This window comes from Taudactylus pleione, unplaced genomic scaffold (assembly GCF_031769625.1).
Source record: "Taudactylus pleione unplaced genomic scaffold, aTauple2 ptg000755l, whole genome shotgun sequence".
NCBI lineage: Eukaryota > Metazoa > Chordata > Amphibia > Anura > Myobatrachidae > Taudactylus > Taudactylus pleione.
The window spans coordinates 776,741-790,418 of NW_028285157.1; the positions used below are offsets into that span (position 1 = coordinate 776,741).

Consider the following 13,678-nt stretch of genomic DNA (forward strand, 5'->3'; position numbering starts at 1 on the left):
AAAGACAGGGATGACTATCGGTAGGTGAAACCATTGATGGACATCGAGTGAATAGTTATTTTACCATCAATGGTTACACCACCAATGGCCATCCCTAGAGCAGGCACCATTTTATTAAGCCCCGCCCTCCTCGCAGCATGTTGCCGTGATTCGCATGTCAGTCAGTTGGAGGCAGAGCCAATATGATGCATTTCCTTTAAAATTTTGTCATTTGGTCCCGCCTATTTCCGATTCACCCACAAATTGTGGCATTTTGCTGTGAAGGAGGCAGAGCTTAATAACATGGTGCCAGTCTGCCAGGTCTCGTCACCATGCCATCCACAACCTGCAGTCTGCAGATGCTGCAAGGTAAGTGTGTGTGTGACTTCTGTGTGCATATATGTATGTATGTATGTACTATATATGTGTGTGTAATGTATGTGTGTCACATGCATGTGTGGTGTATATTTGTGTTTTTCCGCGTGAATATATGTATGTAAAGTATGTGTGTATATATGTATGTGTGCATGTAAGTAGTAAGTGCATGTGCGGTGTGTGTATGTATGTGTGTTTATACTGTATATATATATATATATATATATATATATACGTGAATCAAACCCCCCGCCCCTGTAAAAATTCTGCCCCTGCCCCTGCTGACTGTATCCGTGCTGCAGGATGGCTACAGCTTGGAGATGGGGATCCCAGCCACTCAGTGCTCCCCCATATCCCGGCGTGTCGGGGCAGTGTCTAAGCACCTGCCCAAGCACACCCACTACCTGTCTTTCCTGCGTGCCCATGCAGCTCTCCTGCACAAACATATATATGTATATACTTGTAATCAGTGGTCGAAGTGTGCCGGTATACGGTGGCATGATATACCGGCACTTCGATTTGCACTGACCAAGAAGTGTTTGTACAGTGGGTGAGAGGCTTTAACGCTGCTTATGTGGCTCACAAACACTCCGGAGCCCTTGCAGTGCCTGGATTGCCACTGCAGCTGGATGGATCTTTGGTCCCCGCTCCTAGCCTCATCAATAGCACTCCCTCTGTGTGTCCCCTCCCCTCCTCATCAATTGGCTGCTGCTGCTCGACTCCTGCTGAGTTACAGGACAGGGTAGCGATGATCGGAAATGCGTACAGCCGCACACTGCTCCCGCTCCCCTTCTCATCTCCCCTTGTGCCTCCCCCTGCTCCTGGCCCCGTGGGTTGCTGCTGGATGGAAGTCCCTGCTCCTGACCACATCTCCACTCCCTCTGTGCCTAACCTCACCTGCTCTTCACTTTGCTGCTGCTTCTGGCTCCCTCGGGTTGCGAGTTATCGATGGTCGGGACTCCGCTCCCTGCTCCCCTTCTCATCTCCACTACCGCCTTTGGATCCCTCTCTAACTCTGCCACCCACAGACACCATCTTCCAGACAGCCTGCATACCTGGAGCATGTATCCTCAGCTCTGCTGACTGTTATAGAAGCACCTGGTGAGTAATACCAACCAGGGTGCTTATGTGTGTGTGTGTGTTTTTCCTGTGGGGGCCTATATGTGTGTATGTTTTTCCTGTGGGAGGCCTATATGTGTGTGTGTTTTACCTGTGGGAGGCCTATATGTGTGTATGTTTTTCCTGTGGGGGCCTATATGTGTGTGTGTGTTTTTCCTGTGGGGGGCAAATATGTGTATGTGTGTTTCTCCTGTGGGGGGCCTATATGTGTATGTGTGTTTTTCCTGTGGGGGGCCTATATGTGTATGTGTTTTTCCTGTGGGAGGCCTATATGTGTGTGTGTTTTTCCTGTGGGGGATCTATATATGTGTGTGCTTTTCCGGTGGTCTGCCTATATGTGTGTGTGTTTTTCCTGTGGGAGGCCTATATGTGTATGTGTGTTTTTTCTGTGGGGGGGCCTATATGTTTGTGTTTTTTCCTGTGGGAGGCCTATATGTGTATGTGTGTTTTTACCTGTGGGAGGCCTATATGTGTGTTTTTTCCTGTGGGAGGCCTATATGTGTGTTTTTTCCTGTGGGGGGCCTATATGTGTGTATGTTTTTTTTCCTGTGGGGGCCTATTTGTGAGTGTGTTTTTCCTGCGGGGCCTGTGTGTGTGTTTATTCCAGTGGGGGCCTATGTCTGTGTGTGTTTTTTCCTGTGGGTAATGAGTTTATCTTTTTCTTATCGATGACAATGTGCGTGTGTGTTTTTTTTTTCATGTGAAGCCTAAGGGGGCGATTCAAATGTTTTGCCGGCGGCTTTTTTTTTAGACGCCCGACATAGCAATTCAATTGTTGCTCTGTCAGGGCACGATAGCCGCCGGCGCCGGCATTTCTGCACGCACTCAGGAGGGTGTGAGCAGAAATGTGTGTGAAACCCCTTGGTTAGGGCACGCTAACCGCAGTTAGCGCCCTATCCATAATTTTAGAGAGGTTTAGCTGTTTTACACGGCTAAACCTCGTCTCATAGGCGGCGAAGAGGGCGATAATTAATGAGCGCCCAGAACAATTGAATAGCAAACTGGGCGCTCATTAATTATCATGGCTAAAAAACATTTGAATCAACCCCTCTGTGTTTTATTTTTTATGTTCTATGTGCTTGTTTCTTTTTTTTCTTTTAATGTGTGTGTGTTTTTTTTTAAATGTGAATCCTATGAGGGGAATTCAATGTGCATAATGTATAAGAGGTACTACTACTGAACGGCATAATGTGTTTAAGGGATACCAGAGTATGGTGCACTATATTGAATAAAAGGGGCGCGTCTTACGGTCACAGCCCCTACAACTTTAAATTTTCCATACCACCACCTCAAAATTCCCACTTCGACCACTGCTTGTAATACAATTATATTGATAGGGGCCCCCACAAGGTTGTTGCCCCAGGGCTCCCACAAACCTTAATCCGGCCCTGCATCTTGACAGCAGCATGAAGACAAAGGAGACTAGATACATGACACATACTGTACTTACAATATCACGATCTATCTCTGCCACGTTGTCAGGTGATTGGGAGTGGGATGGGGGCTGGAAGGATACAGGCACTGGGTCAAACCTTCTCTGCAAAATAGGAGATTCTACAAAAGAAGACATTATGCAGTCAAATCTATGGTAAAACATTAAGTTATACACAGACATATTTAAGTCCATTGAAAGAAGTGACCCTTTTCTTCAGTTACAGGAATCCATTACCACTTGTTTATATGTGAGCATCAGGAGTCTTGAGAAAGATTCTGCTAGGGGTAGAAATGCATTGGCGTGCTGCTACAGTCAGAGCCATAACTTGACTTTTTGTGCCATGGCACTGGTCACACTACCCTAGTTATGGCTCTGGCTACAGTATAAGCAGCAATTTGAATTATTGTCCTCAGCATTACCAGGACTAAAACTTAGGAACTCTGTGTAAGTTATTTATCTGCCTATGCTGATGACCAAACTCTTTTCTGGAGCAGAAAGACACTGTGGTAGAAGAACATGAAAGAAAACAACAACAGCAGCTGTCACCCCTGTGCAGAGGACGCGTGCAATAAATACAAGTAATACTCAGGATAACTACAGTAGCTCATTAGGCAGGAGATCAATTCCATACAGCAGGTTTGCAATAACTTATAAACTATAAAGGGTCTAGTAAAGTTAATGTGTCAGAAAGGAAAGGGGAATGAAAGAAATGGTGAATTTGGTGGTGTCACAAGCTGCAGTCGTGTTCCATTGGACGGTGGTTCTATCAGGTCAGTTGCTGGGAAACAGAGACGCCACGCTGTTAGCTCATGAAGTCCTCCCTTTATGCAGAGTTGGATTGGTGTTTCCCCCTTTTATATCCTGCTGGAGCGTTGCCCGGGTGCCGGTGATAGCGTACCGCAAGTTTCTGGTTCCGGTGTCTGCATTGTGTTGGTCAAGTGTTCTGAACCTTAGCCTGTCTGTCTCCAGCGTCCAGCTGCTTGTGTCATCTTGGCGGCACAGGTCGCACTCCAGCAACATCCACCGCTTGTGTTAACCCGGCGGCCCCAGTCGCACCAGTGTGTCAACAGTCGCTGGTGTCATCTCAGCGGCACAAGTTGCACTTCTGCGTCATCTGCTATACTGCACAGAGACTGCAACCACTCCTGCCCTCAAGGCTACTACACAGCCCAGTGGCTGCATCTTCTGCCATCCTCCAAGGCTGCTATACCACCCACAGACTAACCACTTCCAGCCCTCAAGGCTGCCACACTGCCCATTGGCTGCATCCTCTAACAACCCTTAAGGCTGATACCAGCCTTCAAGGCTGCTACTCAGCCCAGTGGCTGCATGCTCTACCAGCCCTCAAGGCTGCTACTCAGCCCAGTGGCTGCATCCTCTACCAGCCCTCAAGTTTGCTAATCAGCCCATTGGCTGCATCTTCTACAAGCTCTCAAGGCTGTTTACTCAGCCCAGTGGCTGCATCCTCTACCAGCCCTCAAGGCTGCTACTCAGCCCAGTGGCTGCATCGTCTACCAGCCCTCAAGTTTGCTAATCAGCCCAGTGGCTGCATCCTCTACCAGCCCTCAAGGCTGCTACACCTTTTGACAAGGGGAACCCCTATCATTTTCTTTGCTCAATACTCAGGATTTACTGCTATCCAGTATTGATTCCGCTCTGGGCTTGTGACAATATCACCGGCCATAAATATAAAGTGATTTCTGAGTTGCAGGATTGTCATCATGGAGCCCGGGCAGAACCCAGCTCAAATACTTGCAGCTCAAATCCATGTCTTGACTCAGAAAGTCCACGAACTTTCCCTCCGAGTCGAGGAAACATGAGCAGCACCTGGAATCAAAATTAAATTTGCCAGACCGATTCTCTGGCAGACGTAAGGACTTCCTTAACTTCAGGAAAAGCTGCAGGTTGTATTTTAGACTACGACATAGGTCGACTGGCTCTGAAACTCAACTAGTCAAACCTTCGGTCCATGACACAGGGGCTGAGAACTGCAGAAGACTACTGTACCAAATTCTTTAAGTGGTGGAATGACCCGACACTGCAGTCAATTCCGCTTGGGTCTTTTGGATCTGATTAAAGACATTCTTGTGCAGCACTCGGTGCCGGAGACATTGGATGACCTCATGCATTTAGCTGTCCATATTGACCACCGACTTCATGAACGAAGGATGGAAAAAGAGCTTCCTAACTCTGCTCCTCAGTCACCAGTGTGGGTAACTTCTCCGGACTCAGAGGAACCCATGCAGTTGGGGGCATACCACCTCTCTGCTGAGGAGAAACGGAGAAGACATTCCCAAAGTCTCTGCCTTTACTGTGGAGGAAAAGGACATACCGCCTCTCTTTTTCCAGTCAAATCGGGAAAAGGCAAGTTCTAGGTGTATTGGGAGAGTTACATCTGGGCCTTGCATCTGTCTCTCCTGCTAATTCAGTACTTATCCCCACAATAATTCAGGTGAAAGATCATCGAGTTCCTGTCTCTGCATTCTTGGATAGTAGTGCAGCGGGAAATTTTATGGACATTTCCTTCTTTAACACCTTGGGATTATCATCTGAGCCTTTAACACAACCGCTCTCAGTTGTTGGTCTCAGTGGTGAAGAACTATCCAGGATTGCTATTTTTCTCAAACACCTCACATTCGATTATCCATAGGAGCCTTACATGTCGAGGAAGGTTAAGTTCCTGTTGCTCCAGTGTCCACTTGTACCATTGGTCTTAGGTCTACCATGCCTCAAGAAGCACAACCCCATCATCCATTGGCACACTGTAGAGATTCTCCAATGGGGAAGCACCTGCTCTTCTATCTGCATCACTTCTGAATTGTCCTCCAAGATTCCAGCTCCCTATCGAAATTTGGCAGAAGTCTTTTCGCTCCCATGATTGTGCAATTGACTTGCTTCCTGGAGCAAGGCTTCCAAAAGGCAGATTGTATTCTCTGTCTCTTCTGGAGAGCAAAGCGAATGCAGGGGTATATTCTGGATTCATTGGAAAAAGGCTTAATTCAGCCCTCCAAATATCCATACGGAGCGGAATTCTCTTTTGTGCAGAAGAAGGACGGCTCCCTCCGACCATGCATAGATATCCGGGGGTTTCGGGGGGCCTCCATCTTCACCAAGATTGATCTCAGAGGAGCATATAACCTTGTTCATATCAGGGAAGGTGATGAGTGGAAGATGGCCTTTAACACCCATTCCGGCCATTATGAATATCTAATGATGCCGTTCAGCCTGTACAATGCCCCAGCTGTCTTCCAAGACTTTATCAACAACATGTTGAGAGAATATATTGGAGTGTTCACAGCCATCTATCTTAATGATATTCTGATTTACTCTGTCTCCCTGCAAGAACACTGTCAGCATGTGAGACTGGTGCTACCTAAACTCCTGGAAAATAATTTATATGCAAAACCAGAGAAATATGATTTTGAGATCCAAGAGGTATCATTGCTTGGATACATCATCTCGTCCAGGAGGTTCTCAATGGATCCAGGCAAAGTCAAGGTAATCTTGGACTGGGTTCAAACAACCAATTTGAAAGCTGTACAATGCTTCCTTGGCTTTGCCAATTATTACAGAAGATTTATAAGATCCTTCTCGTCCACTGTCTCTCCTATTGTGGAACTTACAAAGAAAGAAGTTGATGTTGCGAACTGGCCATTCAAAGCTCTTCAAGCTTTCAATTCCTGAAGTCTGCCTTTACTTCTGCTCCAGTTCTCCATCATCCCAATCCGGATCTCCCATTTATTGTAGAGGTGGATGCCTCCGAGATCGGCGTGGGTGCTATACTGTCACAGAAAAATCCTGAGAGTGGTAAATTGCATCCCTGTGCTTTTTCTCCTGGAAGTTTGCCTCAGCAGAGAGTAATTATGATGTGGGGAACCATGAGTTTTTGGCCATAAAGTGGGCATTTGAGGATTGGAGGCACTGGCTGGAAGGAACAAATCATGTTATCATGGTGCTCACCGACCATAAGAACTTGTCTTATAGCGAAACCGCCAAGAGGTTGAATGCCAGACAGGCTCAGTGGGAATTGTTCTTCACTCGCTTCAATTACATAATTTTGTTCCGGCCTGGCTCCAAGAACCTAAAGGCGAATACATTATCTCGTAGCTTTCAGCCTATTCAACCCGCTCACTGTTTTGGATGAAACCATTGTTTCCGCTTCCAACATCCATTTTGCTGTGACCCGAAGTCTTGCGAATCTCATTTGTGCCTGTCAGTCTGAATTCCAGCAGAGATGCCACAAGGGGTCTTATTTGTCCCAGAGAGATTTCGGAGGGCAGTTTTGTTGGACTTTCACTCTTCCAAACCAGTCAGGCATATGGTCATTGCTAAAACAGCCGAGTTACTGTCCCATTCAGTTTTGTGGCAGTCCATGGGTCAAGATGTTCGTGAGTTTGTGTTAGCTTGTGATACCTGTGCTTTAAACAAATCTCCTCGCACTGCACCTCCTGGTCTCCTGATTCCCCTTCCTACTCCTTCTAAGCCCTGGACCCATATTGCCATGGACTGTATTGTGAACCTTCCATCACCCTCCTGTTGTTGACCATTTTATTAAGATGGTTAATTTCATTCCACTCGCCAACCTACCATCTGCTAAAGAAATATCTTCCCTGTTTATTCTACATATTTTCTGACTCTTTGGCTTGCTGGTCGACATCGTGTCCGACCGAGGGACTCAGTTTGTGGCATGGTTTTGGCAGAATTTTTGCTCTGCCTTGGGTAGCAACATCAGCCTGTCTTCCGGGTATCATCCACAGTCAAATGGACAGACGGAATGAGTGATCCAGTCTCTTGAGCAGTACCTCCGATGTTTCATCTACAAGTAAAAGAATGACTGGATGTCTCTTCTCCCTATTGCGGAGTTTGCTTTCAACAAATCCTGACACTTGTCATCTTCTGTTTCACCTTTCTTCTGCAACTCTGGGCTGCAGCCTAGAGTAAACTCCTCTGAGGCAGTCCCTACCAGTATTCCATCCTCTTCATCAGTTTCAAGGATACAGTCAGTTTGGAGAAGGGTTCGCCAATGTCTTATTAATGCATCCTGTCACGTCAAGACTTGGGCAGATAAGCATCGGAGACCATGCAACTTTAAAGTGGGAGATCTTGTTTGGATGTCCTCCAAGAATATTAACATCTGCCAGTGGTCAAAGAAACTGGGTCCCAGGTTTATTGGGCCTTTTAGGATTATGTCCTGGGTCGATCATTTGGCCTTCCATCTTAAGTTACCTACTAACCTCAGGATCAATAATACATTTCACTGTTCATTGCTCAAGCCTGTGTCTTCATCCCTCAGGTTCAGCTCTAGATGGGCAGTAAGACCTTCACCCATCCTTATCCAAGGACATCAAGAATTTGTGGTTGAAAGAATCCTGGATTCCAGAGTCTCATGAGGAGGTCTTCAGTTTCCTGGTCCATTGGAAGGGGTATGGACCAGAAGAGCGGTCCTGGGTTCCTGTGAGATCTTTGAATGCTCCTGCCTTGATGAGAAGATTTTCCAGAATTTTCTGGAGAAACCTGCAGCAAGGGGTTTCTGTTCCCCTCGTCAAGGGGGGGGATACTGTTAAATGCCACAGCCATATTTCTTTGGAAGGTGGTTCTATCAGGCCAGTTGCTGGGAGGCAGAGAATCCATGCTGTCAGCTCATGAAGTCCTCCCTTTAGGCGGTACGTCATCCCTGCTGGAGTGGGACTGGTTTTTCCTCCTTTTTCTGTCCTGTGGGAGCATTGCCCGGGTGCCAGTGATAGCGTTCCACGTGTTTCCAGTTCCGGTGTCTGCATCGTGTTGGTCAAGTATTCTGAACCTTAGCCTGTCTGTTCTGCCACTTGTGTCATCTCTGCGGCACAGGTCACACTCCAGCGACATCCACCACTTGTGTTAACCTGGCGACACTAGCCCTAGTCCAGCGTCCTACTGCTTGTGTCATCTTGGAGGCACAGGTCGCACTCCAGCGACATCCACCACTTGTGTCAACCCGGTGCACCAGTCGCACCACTGCGTCAACAGTTGCTGGTTTCATCTCAGTGGCACAAGTTGCACATCTGCTTCATCTGCTATACTGCTCAGAGACTGCAACCACTCCTGCCCTCAAGGTTGCTACTCAGCCCAGTGGCTGTATCCTCTACCAGCCCTCATCACTGCTACACAGCCCAGTGGCTGCATCTTCTGCCAGCCCTCAAGGCTGCTACTCAACCCAGTGGCTACATCCTCTACCAGCCCTCAAGGCTGCTACTCAGACCAGTAGCTGCATCTTCTACCAGCCCTCGAGGCTGCTACTCAGCCCAGTGGCTGCATCCTCTACCAGCACTCAAGGCTGCTATACGGCCCAGTGGCTACACCTTTCTGCAAGGGGAACCCCTATCATCTTCTTTGCTCAATCCTCAGGCTGTACTACTATCCAGTATTGATTCTGCTCTGGACTCGTGACAGGTGGAACGAGGATATCGGGAAAAGTCTCCTGTATATTGTAAAAAATTGGGCATTGAGAATGTACCCCTAAACAATTAACAAACTGTGTATTTTACTCTAGCTAAGTAGCCAAAACATGAGTGTGCTGCTCTGATTATACCTCTGGAAATGGAATTAATTGATTTTCAGAGCTGTAATGTCTTGTTTGGGAAATATAATTTAAAAAAATTAAAATAGATTCCAAAATATTACAACAAGCACATGGAGTGAACTGCCATCCAAATTTTCAGCAATGAAGAAAGTTGCATTTTCTCTATCTGTTTTTGGCACAAGTTATTATTGTGAGCAAGTTTTTTCAAGACTAGAAAACACACTTAGACCTGGACGCATTATACTTGTATTAACAGTGCACAATTCTGAGGAATGTCTTTGTCTGAAATATAGAGAAATGATACAAGAATGAATTGAGAATATGACGCATGAAGATTAGAACAAATTAGTAAATACCAACATGATGGTCTATCACATGCAATAAATTCTGGATGACACTAGGTTGGTGGTGCACAAAATTTGTGCAATACACATATAGGAAAGTTATTGTGAAGAACAAAAACTAAAGAGAAAGACAAATATGTCTTTGTAGGCACACTCTTAAAACAGTATGTAGAAAAGTTAGAAAGTAGAAAGTTATTAAAACTTAGCATTTAATAAATAAACTTACTAAAAAGAATTCTCTTCAATATTGTGATAAATACAAAATTTCACACTTAGATATTTTAAAAAAATTTCGACATATTGATACTATGATCAATATGAGGAAAAATCATGGTGATACATAATGGTTGTATATCATGCATAAAGAGCCAAAGGTTAAATGAAAATTTTAATCAGCAGATTAGACCCCTTTCTACATCTGACACACTAGTCAGTGTGGAGAAAGGGAAGAGTAGTATACAATGTATAGAAATAATTATATATTATTTGCCATTATTAACCAATGGATATATGCAAGATAAAGAAAATGGTGTACCATGATATTATCTATTAACTGTGTTCTGATGTGAGCTCATTATACTTTACCTGTGTTTCAATACTGTTACTCCTTAACAGCACTGGGAGAGTTAAACTGCAGTTAGCATTACTGTCCACCAAATTGATTTTCAATGTATTATCTATTTTGAATTACTTGTCAATTTATCTTATGTCAGTCAGATTACTTGTTTGCTGTGTGTGTTGTCTCTGTGTCCACTGTGGACTCCAGTAGTAGATACAGGACTAAAGAGATCCATATAATTTAAGTATATATGGTCGCCATTTTCTTTATCTTGCATATATACATTGGTTAATAACGGCAAATAATATATAATTCTTTCTATACATTGTATACTACTCTTCCCTTTCTCCACACTGACTAGTGTGTGTCAGATGTAGAAAGGGGTCTAATCTGCTGATCAAAATTTTCATTTAACCTTTGGCACTTTATGCATGATATACAACCATTATGTATCACCATCATGTTTTCTCATTTTGATCATAGTATCAATATGTCGATATTTATTTAAAATATCTAAGTGAGAAATTTTGTATTTATCACCATATTGAAGAGAATTCTTTTTAATAAATTTATTTATTAAATGCTAAGTTTTAATAACTTTCTACTTATTATTTCTACATACTGTCTTAAGAGCATGTCTTTGTCTCCAGACAAGTTATGATCCAAACATTACAACATACATCTGTATTTAAACTGACTGCGGCTACGGTCCATTAGACTGAGAGACTCCTTATATAAGGACATCTGAATATTTACAAATCATTATGAGTTGTGTGTAGTCACATTAAATATCCGCTGCTGATAGATTATAATCAGTAAACAATTTAAGATCCACCTCCTTCAACTACACTAATCAAAGTGGAACTATAGTTACAATCTTTTTCAATTATGTTTGAAAATTTGTTTAATATTTTTTTTCCATGGAAATTTTTTTTATGTATTTTAGGATTATTTTTGTTGACCGGTCTTGACCATTGCGACCATCACCCTGGTCGCTACCTAAGCTGTGGGTGGTAACCCACAGCTTAGCTTGCAACCAGGAGGCCGCACTAAAAAAAAAAAGTGCCCGCCCTCATTCAGAGAGAGTGATCGCTTCTTGCGACCACCTCTGAATGAGGGCCATTGTGCCCACACTGAATGATTTGTCATTCAGTGAAGGCACCCTCCCTCATCCCCAAACATGCACAACCTGACAATATCGGCAGGTTGGTCTGCATGTTCAGGCGATGCATCACTGGTCATTGCAGGCGTATTCACTGCACAATTAATGAATGATAATGATGTCGTAATTGTTCAATCAGTCATTTTTATCATGTAGTGGATATGTGCCTTAAGACCTCAAGCCTATACTAAGCATTGAAGATTTGCAAGTTTAACTGGAGATTGTTTATTCTACCAAAAAAAAGCTTATATCTTTTTCTGGAGGAGAGTTAACTGGGAGAGCTTAAAAAAGGAAGAGAAACCTGGGGAGGGTATTCATTTTAATTGAAACAAGAGATGACCAGTTTAGTACAATTTGCAAGATCTAGTTTTAGAGTGGAGTCCGAACTTTTAGCAATATTATATATATACCAACTTGAGGGTGATAGTTTTTATTAGCACCCCACTGGAAATATGTATGCCTCACTCTGTGATAAATCCTGGCAGAGGCTGGTTTACGCTCTCTGATCATGGTCTGGACCATATAGCTGGAAAACCATCTCTGTGAAATGTTGTAAGAGCCAAGCCATTAAAGACAGACGTGCCAGATCCGGATGTAGACAGGACCCTGAAAAAACTGGTCTGGTCATAGAGGTAGTTGGAGAGGAACGTCTATGGAGAGACTTTGAAGATCGGAGTACCAATGAATTCATGGCCAAGCCAGAGCTGCCAACAGGACCGCACCCCCTTCTTGCTTGAATTTCTGAAGACTTCGAAGGAAAAGGTAGACCAGAGGAAAGAGGTATGCCAATTAAGGCTATAAAAAGCCTAGTTGGGTGTGGCTTATTACAGCCAGCCCATGTATAGATGTGTCCCTCTGTATCTAGGAGGTGAGTACATTTAACTGCAATGTAATAGTGTGCTGGGCATATATGCTAGTGTAGGGACCTGTAGAAAAACAAGGGGTCCCTTGACGCTGGGCTGCAGGCTCAATGCTTTGATCAAATCATGACAAAATCCCCTTGGTTTTATTTGCTATACATATAGATTTGCAGTATATTATTGTTAGCGCCAATAGCAAAAGTTTTTCAGTTTTGTATAAATTTATGGCAATAATATTGCCACGCTGCTGGTACCATGTATGATATGGGTAAAACCGAGTGCGGACATATTCCTTTTCTGTTTTATGCCAAATGGAAGGCCCACTTCACAGCTAATGCATCCATGAAGGCTGCTTCAGGGTCCCTCATCCTGGCCCTGTACACTGGAAACTTGTGGTTGTGTCGTGAGGCAATGAGTTCCAAGTCCGGTAGACAACATTTGTCCACCAGGAGCTGAAAGACTGCATGCACATTGTGACGGCTGAGGAAATCCGCCTCCCAATTGAGAATCCACGGGATGAACACTGCAGACATGGCTGGGAGATGGCGTTCGGCCCATGTGAGAATGTGGGACACTTCTGCCATTGCTGAGCGACTTTAAGTGCCTCCTTGGTGATTGAGGTAGGCCACTGATGTGGCATTGTCGGACTGTACTTGTACAGGCTTGCCCTGAAGAATATCCTGAGCCAGAGTGAGAACTTTGTAAATGGCTCGGATGTTCCAGGACGTTGATTGGTATGACCAACTCGGCTGGAGTCTATTATCCTGGGAAGGAGTGCTGACCGGTCACTGCACCCCACCCACAGAGGCTTGCATCTGTTGTGAGGAGTGCCCAGTCTGGGATCCAAAAGGGGTGACCCTTGTTTAGGTGGGACATTTGTAGCTACCAGGATAGGGACAGGCAAACCTACAGAGAGAGGCCCATCATCTGGGATCTGAGGAGATGAGGTAGCCTGTTCCACTTGCAGAAGATTAGGTGTTGTAGGAGCCTGGAGTGAAATTGAGTGAACTCCACCATGTCTAAGGTGGACATCATGGATCCCAAGGTCTGCATTGCAGAGTGAATTGACACTCGGTGACTGTGGAGTAATCTGCACACTCAGTGCTGTAATACAGAGATTATGTCTGCAGTCAGGAAGATTCTCTGTGCCTGAGAGTCCAGGAAGGCTCCCAGATTCTATGAGAAGGTGTCAGGGAAGACTTTCTTCAGTTTATCAGCCAACAGTGCGTTTATAGAAAGATAATGGCTACTTGTAGAAGAATTTCTGGGGAGCATGCTAAAAGCAAGAT

At 44.7% G+C, this 13,678-nt stretch overlaps 1 protein-coding gene across 1 annotated transcript in view; it reads right to left on the reverse strand.

Annotated features, from left to right (window-relative positions):
• EPS8L3 (EPS8 signaling adaptor L3) overlaps positions 1–13,678 on the reverse strand; it is a 166,183-nt gene that overhangs the window by 63,650 nt on the left and 88,855 nt on the right. Inside the window, exon 9 of the mRNA XM_088457304.1 lies at positions 2,924–3,027. Coding sequence (XP_088313430.1) covers positions 2,924–3,027 — 104 coding nt within the window. The remainder of the gene's footprint in view (positions 1–2,923; positions 3,028–13,678) is intronic.